We start from the raw sequence: 12,742 nt of genomic DNA, 5'->3' as shown, positions 1-12,742 counted from the left end.
AACATCAGTCTGTCTCAGGTCTTAGAAATTACTTTTTCACTCAAAATTTACAACTTCAACAGTTCAGCTCAGCTCCTAAATTCAGCTCTAACCTCATCCTCTCTTGAGGCCTTAAATATATGTATGCGCAGGGGCGGAACTACAACTAGGCCGGCCCCCTTCGACCTAGTCGCGTTGACTGTTGCGGTAACCTTGTTTCACAAGGATTACCAATATTAGTTCAAAGAGTATATAAAATATAAACAATATAGACTTGTAGGCTTTATCGTGTAGCAGGAAACTGTGTTAATGACTTGAGCAACCCGGGTTCACTCCCTGGTGCCTCTATTATTTTACAATGTACTCTTAGTTTTTAAGACTAATGCTATATAAAATTATCGAATTTCTCTGGAACTTGAATTTCAAAAAACATACAATTTACTTTGTCGAAAACCTCACACATATTATCCAATTTCTTTTTTTTTATTATAGAGTTTTGAGAGAGAGACCACCTCTCACATAGATTGGACAATAAAAACATATTGTGACTTATTTAGCAAAAGTTTAGTCTCAAAAATCTCTATTTAGAAGACGGTCTCAAGTGATGAAAGTAAAATGAGGTTAAAAAAATCATAATTTTAACCGATGGTAGTACTCTTATTTCGAATTATATATGCATAGAGATCATTTTTTATAAGCGAAGTATAAGTATACAATGTAAATAAATTGTCAAACAAAACAACCGAATTCGTATTAAAGTGGCCCCTCTTTGCCTGTAATCCTAGTTCCGTCCCTGTGTATGCAGGGGCGTGTTTGAGGGGGTGCAACCGGTGCCGTCGCACCGGGCCCCCCTCAAACCACATATTTTCTTATAGAGATAGGGGCCCCTAAATTCCGATTAGTTATATTAATTTAGCAGTACACAATGAAACAAGATGGTGATGTAGCTGAATTGGTAAACCTCTTGAGTGTTAACAAAGAGGTCTCAAGTTCAATCCACCCAACAGTCACTTTTTTGTTTATTTTATGAACTCGTTATTATCTCCAACTGTTTCTAACAACAACTATTTTCTTCACAAAAAAATAACAACTATTAGTTATGGTATTAAGTTGTGGATAAAGTGATAAACTATTAGTTTAGTTTGTATGTTTATGAAGTCGAATACTTATTGTTCTATCTTTTCGTGGAAGGAGTGTTGTCAAATGTGTATGGTTTTTGCATGGAAGTATTTGGGATGAAAAAAATACACAACTTAGAATAAGTATTCAACTTCACGGAAGGAGTTAAACTTTTTTTCTTATCAAACTTAGTTTCTTAAGAGATAATTACTAAACGTATAATGTGTGAAAAGAGTTTACGTTTTGATATCAGTAGAGAAAGGGCCTCAAATATTTTTTTCGCACCGGGCCCCCAAATTCTCGGCCACGCCACTGTGTGTATGCGAAAAACTCGTGTGTGGATTTTTTGTGGGTGCGCAAAGTACGTGTGTGATTTTGTGTATGTGTGAAACACTTGTTTGAACTATTTTCGAAATAATATTTTTTTTCTTAAGGTTGGAAAATTATTCGGGAACCAACATGTTGGATTTTAAAAAATGTGTGGGTTTTTGTTAGATTTTATAAAAAAAATATAATGTGTAAGTTTTCGTTAGATTTTATAAAAAACGGATTATTAATGCATTTTAATCATTTAGTAGTAATATAGCTTAAAAAAACTATTTTTTTCTAATAATATTTATTTTTTAAAAAATAAAAAATTGGGGTCGTGGGATGTGATCCAACAGCCAAATCTGGACATTGGATCACATCCAACGGCTGGATGAAGGCCCCAATATGACCTGGGGACCTCCCCAACTGTCACCAAACAAATTAACAGCCGTTAATTAAGGGTCGGTTGAACCCCCCGGTTAGGGTTGGATCGGGGGGAGGGGTTGTTAATTCAAATTAACAGCCCCTCTAGCTCCAGGTTGGACTTGCTCTTAGATTTATCTGACGGTTTATTATTAACATTTTACATTGAACAAAGACTTATTTGTGTCTTTCCAACAATGATATTGTTTGACGAGTAACGAGATTTGTAGAGTGAAAGACAATGTATAATTTATATATACAATATTGTGTTTGTTTTCTGAAGTTACGATTACCTGGTGGTTCATTATCAACATTTTACACCAAACAAAGACTTATTTGTGTATTTTGAATAAAGATAGAGTAATTTTATAGACAATGCCTAAAGTTGTTAAAAGCCATGTGTTTTGCCTCTAAGACTTAGTCAAATCAAGTTGACTAAATTTAGTTAGAAGCAATGTCATCCCTTCTTCTCTGGCAAAGGTCGCCGGTCAACCGGCGATGTTTTCCTGCCGACGACCTTAACTTAAAAAATACAAAAAAAAATTCTCTTTTATTCTACCTTCTTATTCTTCTTCCACCGGTGATGATTTCCGGCCAAAATTCTGGTTTCCTCTCTATCTCTTTCTCTCCCTTCTATCTCAAAGAAACCAGACGAGATTTGGTTTGAAATCAGATCTCGTCTGGTTTTGTTGCCAAACCAGATCACGTCTGTTTCGTATGAAAACCAGACATTCTCGGCGAAGGGGCTCCTCCCCTTTGCCGGAAATTCGAGAAGACGGTAGAGAGAAGTAGAAAAATGAGCAAGAAGAAGAATTAAAAAAATTAAGGTCGTCGGTCGACGACGGCTGGATCCGACCGGTGACGACCTAACGACAATTTTATTCCATTAAGTCGAACATTGAATGAGGTATTGCCTCCAAAATACACTTTGTCTTTAACCAAACTAGGAATTGCCTTTGTCAAGACTGCCTCTAACAACTTTGGGCACTGCCTATTAGATCTCCCGTAAAGATATTATTCGACGGCCATAGAAATCAGTAGAGTGAAAGGTAGCCTACAATAATGTACAATTTCTCTATAGAATTGTGTTTGTTTTCTGGAGTATTAGACTTCCAAATTGTTTTTCGTTTAAAATTTAAATTTTTAGTTGATATTATCTAAAAGGGAAAAATAATACAATCAGTATTCACATTTTAATTTTGAGAGAAGCGGACTTACAATCTATAGAATATAGAAAGCGCAAACATAAACATTAAGGGCATTCAATTGAACGGTTCAGATGCAACATTACATTAAGGACATTCAATTGAACGGTTCAGATGCAACATTACATTAAGGGCATTCAATTGAACGGTTCAGATGCAACATTAACAAAAATATTATGGGTAGTTTGAAAATATATATTTATTTATGTTTCAATAAAGTTATAGAATTTAGAATGGATTCACATTTTTTTAGGTAGTTTTACAACTAATGAAAGATGGATAATTATATATATATTGTGGTTATCACATTTAAAAGATGTATTCATGTCATTTTAAGTAAAACTCTAAAAACATTATCTAGATCATAATATCAATGTTTATCCTTTAAAATAATTAAAAAAGAAATCATTTGTCATATTGATTGGTGGCAATGATTCAAAATCTATACAATTAACTAAGCAAAATCCTTTTCAAATTTCTTCCCTTAAAACTTAAACAAGGATTAAGTTTGGATTATACAAGCAATGACTCATATCATAATCTCTTATTATAGTAAAATAAACATAACACATATCACCCATAATGGGGATTTGGATTGTTAAACATCATTTTCATAAAACCGGTTTTCGTAACATTAAAGTTCTCTCTGTTTTTATCTATAAAATGGGATTTGTCTCAATATTTAAAACCTTATTCAGAATCTGATTTAGCTTGAGGGAAAACTCATAGTTAGTTTTTCTATTTTGGGACACAGCAACAGTTGTGGCTTGATCTATTAACTATGGTATGAAAAACTATTATAGTGTTTGATCTATTCAAGTGAGACACAAAATAACTTGGACATCGGAAACTAAAGGGACATCACGGTAGGCAGTGGCTAAGTGAGGATAATATCGTTGTGGGGGTCTACGACATTACTACCTACTCTGATGGTAGGACGAATCGTCTGTCTTTGCCCATAACGAGGCCTCTCAGGGGGTTCGTGGAGCCTACCTAATGTGAATAGTTCAAAAATATAAATAAAATCGTCGTCTTCCACAAAAATTCTTATATCACCAACAGTAAAATGATAGAGTACAAACATAGTAAACACATTAAATAAACTCCCCTAGTCTTTTGATAATCAAATATCATAGAGAACAATTACACCCACAAACAAAAAAAAATCAAAATTAAGGATAAAAAAAGTCAAAAAAGAGAAGAAACAAATTATGGTTGCAATTGAGAAGTACATTAGCTCTTAGTACATAGGGAGAGTGAAAAGAAAACATAGCCTTTTCCTCTAACACCTAAAATAGACGGAAAAGAAGAAAAGTATTTACTCATTCATCAAATGATTTTATATTGCCAATCCGAAATTTTAAAGTCAATGATTAATATATAATTCGTATCCACTCTGATTCATCTTCTTCTCGGTTCGTTAATTAAGTGAGAGCCGAAACTCACTTTTGCCTTGTCTCCATAGCTTAAACGGTGTAGTGTTGGGCAATGGTATCAATGTCAAGACCTTTTAGCTTCACCACCGATTCAACGTGTCCCTTGAGTGTGTGGAGCTCTCGAAGCCTGTAGAAAATTAGACGGATTTAGATCAAACTTCTTTCGAATTCCCCAAACGAAATAAGAATCAAGCAATCGAGATAAAAATAAGTCGGGGTTAAAAGCTTAGTAGTTGGGCTCTCTGAGTAACTCAAGGGCCCTTTTTCTTTCTTCTTCACCCTGTTTCAGAGCGACTATTTGGTCGGGTCAAAGCACCAAAACAGAGGCCCAAAAGTGAGTGAGGAGGCTACGGGGTATTAGTCGGATGCCGAGTTGTTACGCAAGCGGATCAAGTCGTAAGGCCAACTACTTCGCTTTTTTAAGTGGTGAATGTTTAAATCATCTATGGTAAACAAGATTCGATAAATATTAAACGATGAAGGTGGATTGACATTGATTACCTTGCAACTTCGGCTCGCCTCTTGGCTTGCTCGGCGATCTCAGAGAGTTCTCTGTAACTGTTCTTGTCGGAGAACAGATTATTGGTTTCAGGTGGTTGAAGACCATGAAGAGTTCTTTGAGCATGAGCCCATTGTGCTTCTCTTTCCTCTCTTCCATAATCCTTCTTGTTAGTAAAAGCAGTCTGTTTTTACATATAAAACGATTAATTATATACCGAAGAACCCAAAATGGTAAATGTACAAGAAAAACGTAGAGCTCAAGGAATGGTGAGGAGAGAAAGAAACATACTCTGTTCTCGATGAGGTTATCCCAAGCCTTTCCACTGAGAGCATAACGGATACCGAATTTAAGAACGTCGAGTGGGAAATAGGTCACGATACTGTAAAGCCAGATGACTCCAGCCCATCCCCAACCAATTCCTTGAATCTTTGCGAAACCCCAGTTGGCATATACGGCAAGCACGGTGGCAATCTGGCAAATCATCAATCATATTGGTTAATAATGAACTGAGACTAGTTCGATTTGGTAACATCTTACTTAGGCTTAGAGTAAAATAAGATATGACTCAACGGTAGCTTCCAGAATAAACTTTCAGGCATCCCGAGCACCTTTGACTTGGAAGCCTGGTCTCTCTAATATGTTTACTCGGACTGAAGTGGGTGCCCACTTGGGCCCCAGATGAAGCCAATTGAGGGTGTATTCGACTTGGGTGGGCCTATATCCAAATCGCGGGCTCCTAAGGAACTTTACTGCATCATACAAGATGGGCGTATCACTCAAGGGTCGAATGTGTGGTGGTGGTGGTGACGATCCCATTAATTCAGGCTCAGGACTTCTACTACCTTTGAGAGGAAACAAGAAAACAGTTTCTTACCAGCTGAGCAGCTGCAAATGCACCGAGCAAGAGCAATCCGGGGCGTTCAACGAAAGACCAGCTACGAGATCGAGTAACAAAAATGAGGGCCTGACTCACGATACTCACTTGAAGGTACAAGGCAGACATCATTTCTCGAGGATTATCTCTGATAGGTCTAACATTGAATTTGTCCTGCATCATCAACAAAACGAAAATATTTGAGAACACGACGTTAGGAAAATCAATAGAGTACCGAACTTCGGAGAATTGAAAATTGTGTTTCGTACCGAGAAGAAATCGGTTTTGTATGCAGCCCAGAAGAAAATGACTGTCATTAGTGCTTGGTAACTACCAAGTACTACACCAGTTGCAAAGATTTCCTTTAGTTTCCAGCTATCAGGGGTTGGAGATGGCTTTACTCTATCTTTTGATATGGTCATGATTGTTCCTGAAGATAGATGAGCGTTTATAAGATTGAAAAGTACTGAAAATAAGTTCAAATGATCACTTCAGATTAAAAGATCGAAAAAACTCACCATCATTTAGAACAGCAATGATCAAAACCATGAAAGGAGCAAAGTCAAATTTCCATATTAGAGCAATGAACATAAATCCGAACTGTCAATTTGGAAGCAAAGAGAAAAAACAGACAGCCGGATCAATTGCCAAGATCAAGATAAAAAAAATAAAAGAAAAAAAAATCTCATAATGAATATCGGAAGTTTCATAGCTATTTCAACTTACGACAATACGGATTGTGATTGATACAGCATATATCTGCAACAGAGAAGCAGAACAATGTCAGCTTTAGATTAAAACCCTATACCAGAGAGCAAGAGAGAGGAACCGCCAAAAAAACACGACTAGAGGTAACTCACAGTGTAGTTCTTCATCCTCTGGAAAATAGCTCTGCTGGTAAGCACTGCACTAATAATAACAGATAGTCCAGGTTCTGTAAGGACAATGTCCGAAGCACTTCTAGCAGCATCTGTTGCATCAGCGACAGCAATTCCGATATCGGCTTTCTTCAAAGCTGGTGCATCATTAACTCCATCTCCGGTCATACCACAGATGTGTTTTTTCTCTTGCAATTTCCTCACTATTTCATATTTATGCTCTGTTTCACCAAAAGTCGAAACAACCGTCTTCTATTAGAACGACAAAAAAAAGCATTTCGATAATTAAGCAAACAAAGGAAAGATATTGCAAATCAAAATCCATATATACCAGGGAAAACTCCGGCAAACCCATCAGCCTTCTCAATCAATTCGTCTACGGGAAGAGCAGCAATAGATGCATCCTTGTTTTGACCAAGCAACGCCGAAGACGGATACATGTTGGTTCCCATACCGAGCCTCCTTCCTGTCTCCTTGGCAATGGCAAGCTGGTCTCCTGTAATCATCTTTACATTCACACCAAGGTTGAGAGCCCTCCTAATGGTTTCTGCACTGTCGTGCCTTGGAGGATCAAAGAGTGGCAATAGACCGATAAATTGCCAAGGTGCTCCTGGACTTTCTTTGTTTCTCTCAGGTACTTCCTGTAAACAAATGAAAAACATTCGGACCCATATAAGATGATTGGTCTATCGGTGAGTTTGGCTTTTGCCGCTTAGCCAATGAAAACAAATAACAAAAAAATTATAGTCAAAATTATGAACCTGTCTAGCAACGGCGAGTGATCGAAGTCCACGTTCAGCGTACTTATCAATCACGGAGTGAACCTTGTTCTTCACATCCTCCTTGCAGTTGCAAAGAGAAATAATCTGTTCAGGTGCACCCTTGCTAGCTCTATGCCAGCTGCCATCATTTTCGATATAGGTAAGAGCGGTTCTTTTGTCGACAGGGTTGAAGGGTAAAAAGTGAACCTCTCTAATACCAGCTCTAGCCTGCCAATATACAAATTTACATTGATGAGTTCTCCGAGTTGTCGAAATTTTTTAAAAATAAAGAGTAAAAGAGAATCGTAAGAGAAAATGATTAGTAAAGAGGGAGAGAGTTGCACCTCCTTTGGATCAGCAAGCATTCCAACCATGGCAGCATCGATCGCGTCCTGATTTTCTACTCTAGATGCCCTTGCAGCAAGCAGAACCACGTGCTCCTTGTCGACACCCTTGGTGAAAACTTCGATCAAATTCTTGTCAACACTAAGTTTGTTAAGGGTCAATGTCCCAGTCTTATCACTGCACAAGACATCCATACCCGCCATCTCCTCGATGGCAGTCATCCTCTTAGTAATGGCACCTTGCTCAGAAAGCCTGTGGGATCCAATAGCCATGGTAACAGATAAAACAGTAGGCATAGCAATTGGGATACCACCAATCAAGAGAACCAAGAGATTGTCAATTCCGTCTCTGTACTTCCTCTTCTGAATTGGGTACATCACGATAAGCTCAATCACAATTCCAACTGCGATCGAGCAAATACAGAAGTTACCAATTGCTGTAAGAACTTGTTGGAAATGACCAACATTGTTGGTGCTGTCGACCAAATGTGCAGCCTTTCCGAAAAAGGTGTGTACTCCGGTAGCAATAACAACAGCTTCTATCTCTCCTTGTTTGCAGGTTGAACCAGAGAAGACCTCTTCTGAGGGATGCTTGGTTACCGGTAGGGATTCTCCAGTCAATGCAGACTGGTCAATCTTTAAAGGATCACCCTCAAGAAGACGGGCATCAGCAGGGACGATGTCACCCAACTTGATGCTGATAATATCTCCTGGGACAAGAATGCAAGCTTCTTGTTCGCTCCATCGACCGTCTCTGAGCACCTACATAAATATACATATGTCGAGGCAGGTTAGTAATAGAAGTTTGCAACCTAAATCATATAAATACTTCTCCTTCTTAAAAGAAAGACCTAAATTGTATAAACTAGGATACAATAGTTTACCTTAGTTTTGGGAGCGAGACCAGCCATTAAAGCAGCTGCTGCGTTACCAGCGTTGTTTTCTTCATAAAAACTGATAGTAGAGTTCAGTACCAACAACGTCATGATACCGACAAAATCTTGCCAATCCGGAGGTCTATGGTCACCGTTTGCCAAAACAATGGCCATTAAGGCAGCCATTTCCATAACCCACGAGAGAGGATTCCACATGAAACCCAAAAACTTGAGAAGCTTACTCTCCTGTATCAAAATAACAAAAATGTTAAACATATGATATCAAGAAAAATGGTATTAACATTTTACTATATGTGAAAAAGGCGTACCTTTTTCTCTTCCAGCTTGTTGGGCCCGAAGATCTCGAGCCGAGTAGCCCCCTCCTCGGATGACAAACCCTCCTTTGTACATTTCAACTGCTCAAACACTTCCTCCATGGGAATCCTTTCCTGCAAAAGGAATAGACATTGAAATAAGTCAAATTCTAAGACACGAATGTCATTCAGATCCGTCACGTCCAAATTCCAAAGTAACAAAGATTTTACTGAACCTAGTGAAGAATTGTTTCACCTAAGAGAAATGTTGTTTGGCCCGAAAATGAGGGGCCAACCTCAGCCTGGAAGCTGATATTTGTTCACCTTAACCCATTGCTCCAGGCATGTGGAGAGAGCCCAGAGCAATGGGAGCCAGCCACATCAGCTTCCGGGCTGAGGTCGGTCCCCATTTTCAGGCCAAATAGCCTTTTTGTTCATCTAAACCCAATTAATTGAAATTGCAAAATATCAGGATCAAGGACCACTATAGTGATTGATTGGTCCTCGATTTCCATAGTTGGTCCCGCGTCCTTTAGCTACATAGTATTGATTCTTATGGGAAATAATGTCACACTAGAACCATTACTTTTCAGTACCGATTAAATCTTTATCGACAAGTGGGATTTCGGCCAAACCTATGGTACTTTTTCATCGGGCCTCATCGGACAACAATATTATTTGAATATTGATGTTACATCGTATTAAATTCAGGGAAGCCGCTAGAGGGGACTCCCTGTCCACTCCCGGACAAAGGGTATTTTAGTCTTTTTTGCACAGTGAAAAGGGGTAATTATGTTGACACTATTTTATAATTATTATTTAACTTATTAAATAGAAGTTCACAAAAAAAAACAAAAACTAATGTTAGGTAGAAAATCTGACGGTAATGGGGTTCGTTTCTTTTCTTTTTTGACATTTATTCCGTACAAGATACAAAAAAAACTTAAAAACAAGAGAGAGAGAAAGAGATAAGCGGTACCACGGAAGTACTCAAATCCCAAAATAAACAAAAGAAAAAAGAAGGAGAACGTGGTACAGCAGTACTAACACCACAGTTTTTACACAGCTCAAGAAAAATGATGAATGAACCTGTTTCTTTTTTTTTTTTAGGTCAAAATGGAAATCTGTCAAACACCTTGAGGTCAATAATACATAGTAGATGTTCTTAAACAAACAAATAACCTTTCTCTCTCTACTTTCTACTGAGAAAGTGGTTTCATGCTCCACTTATTGTGGCTATAAAGTGATTAAAAAAGCAGAATATAAAATTACAGAGATATTGATGAGAAAATGAAGAAGAGATTTAGGGAGATCTGGATGCAAAAGATAAGATCTACTACTATTAAGATCAGAAAAATCATAGATTCAAAATCAGGAAAGTTTTTTTTTTAACAAATCCAATTTATACAGAGGAATCCTCCATGAAAAACATAAAGATCTTCTTTGAATTACAAAATCAAAGTAACAAAAATGAAAATAAAAGTTTCCTATATAGATCGATTTCTTCAAAGCTATATAAAAAAAAACTAACTTCAATTTTGAAATAAATTTATCAAAGAACATAATCATGATTTCTAAGTAAAAGAAAAAAATCAAACTTAAAAAAAAAAAAAACAGAAGATTTCAAGATTTTTCATGCCAAATTAACTAATACAATTCTAATCTAAACTCATAAAAACAAACATAAACTAATTTCTGAGTATAAAAGAGAGAAATCAAACAAAAAAAACACAGACCAAATCAACTACTAGTTCATTTCTAATCTAAAAATCATAAACAAAGAGAAATCAAACAGAAAGAAAGAGTTAAAGATATATATACCAGATCAACAGCTTCATTCTTAATCTCTTCCAAACTAATTGCCTTATCGGCTCCCATCTTCTTCTTCTTCAATCAAATCTCTCAACTCCAAATCAAAACTTTTTTCCTCTGAATCATATAAACAAAAAGTAAGTAAATGGGAGAGAAGGAAGAAAACTAATTTCCCACTTCCTTTTTGGCTTCTCACGTTTTTTCTCTTCTTTTTCACCCGTTTTTATACTTCTAAATCTGACCATTTTACCCTTCGTTTAGTTTAGTCAAAAAATCTTGCAGATTTATCGAGTTAAACTTCCTTTGTTAGTTGACCTCCTCAACTTCTTAAGAGATTCTCTTCAAGATATTTTCCAAGTATGAATCGGGTTGTGGCGGGCTTGTGGGCAATCCAATCTTAACGACCTATGTCTTATGTGAGAGGTGTATATGCACGCACACACAAACACGAAAGATTTATCAGTATAAATTGTAAATCTCGTATGGAAAAGATTAACCAAGAGTCCATCCAAGATCTCTTACCATATCCGATACATAACTAGATAGTTTGAGGAAGTGTTTCGTAGACTTAAATAATAACTATGTTTAGCACATAGAAAATGAATGTAATTATCAAAAATATTTGATTTTTATTGTCTATCGTTTGTTCTTGGTTTGGATTGTCTATCCTTTTTTAGATTGGGATAAATCTTTACTCATAGGTTTAAACACGAATTAGATTAATTGAGATTGATTTTGTTAGTAAATTATTTGATTTGTATTGTCTAATTTTTATCTTTTAATTTGAGTTTCCGTTTCAAATATTCTTTCTCATTTTGTAGTTCTAATTCATTATTGTGTCAAAAGTTATTTTAGAGTAAGATTTCTAGTAATCCCATTTCTTTCTCATCTGAAAAAAATAAAACAAAAGGTAATATCTAACTGTTAATTCACAAGTAATATATATTTATGAGTTAGAGTACTATAACCACATAAATTTTATTCTTGGATACAATGGTCCACATAGTAAAAACAAACAATATCCCAAAATAAAAGTTAGTACACCAATGTGGGGCTATAGCATGTAGATTAGATGGATAATTTTGTAGAGTTCTATAAACAATATGTGTATAGAAGAAAATCTGTGTTGTATTTATGATGTATATAAATATATTTTATTTGGGGGGTGAAATTGTTTTACAAAATCTAAGATAATGCATTTTTAGGACTAGTATGATTAATAAGTTAATTTGATTCCAAACATCATTACCTGCAGAGATCTAAGTAATCTACTACCAAAATTTCTTGTTAAATTGCATCAGTTTCTAAACAACTATCGGTTTGTATTCAAGTCACCGTATTTTAACACATTTTTTTAAATAAAATTCTTTTGTAACTACTATATATTTCATGAAAATATAAATTTTCGAGTAAATATAATGAATAAAACTATAGGTATTTGATGTAGGATTAGAGGTGAATGAGAGAAATGATGATATTTAAAATCTAATGTGTATACCACTCAATCACTAGCATTATAGTTGACTAAGAAAATAGTTATGGACACAAAATTTTGACCAAAGATGTGGTGTAATTGAGTTGTAATGATGATTAAAAGATAGAAGATAAATCAAAATGATTTTTCATATTCAACCCCCCAATTAGATCCAAAATTTGGATAACACGATCCTCTATAAAACCAGCCCGTGAAAATGGGGACGTATTTGACTTTCAAAAAATGATGGGTCCCACATAATCACGAAGGGGGTCGTATAACCTTTGGTTGTGGCTAATTGGAAGCAATATGAAGTTCTCATGACCCTTCCCCAATTACACCTTTTAACACATAAATCTTATATGAGAAGTGTGAGATTGAATTACCTCTAGCTTATGTCAAATCTAAACAAAATAGTACCAAGTAAATTTGTCCTG

General features: G+C 36.1%; 1 protein-coding gene across 1 annotated transcript; it reads right to left on the bottom strand.

Annotated features, from left to right (window-relative positions):
* Positions 1-4,129: 4,129 nt before the first annotated feature.
* On the bottom strand, positions 4,130-11,027 carry LOC147540611 (plasma membrane ATPase). The gene is made up of 14 exons (XM_086641711.1): positions 10,841-11,027; positions 9,035-9,154; positions 8,715-8,951; positions 7,831-8,592; positions 7,487-7,714; positions 7,057-7,366; positions 6,708-6,946; positions 6,574-6,606; positions 6,366-6,447; positions 6,117-6,277; positions 5,848-6,021; positions 5,262-5,444; positions 4,973-5,154; positions 4,130-4,598 (listed from the first exon to the last, which is right to left on the bottom strand). Exons 1-14 carry the CDS (start codon positions 10,895-10,897, stop codon positions 4,502-4,504), a joined length of 2,865 nt encoding a protein of 954 aa, XP_086497837.1. The 5' UTR covers positions 10,898-11,027; the 3' UTR covers positions 4,130-4,501.
* Between the last annotated feature and the right edge of the window lie 1,715 nt (positions 11,028-12,742).

Source organism: Eschscholzia californica, unplaced genomic scaffold (assembly GCF_041429995.1).
Source record: "Eschscholzia californica isolate CP2 unplaced genomic scaffold, dmEscCali1.0.p SCAF_5, whole genome shotgun sequence".
Classification (NCBI taxonomy): Eukaryota; Viridiplantae; Streptophyta; class Magnoliopsida; order Ranunculales; family Papaveraceae; genus Eschscholzia; species Eschscholzia californica.
The sequence above is the reverse complement of the archived record's forward strand: the minus strand, read 5'-3'. Positions and strand labels throughout refer to the sequence as shown.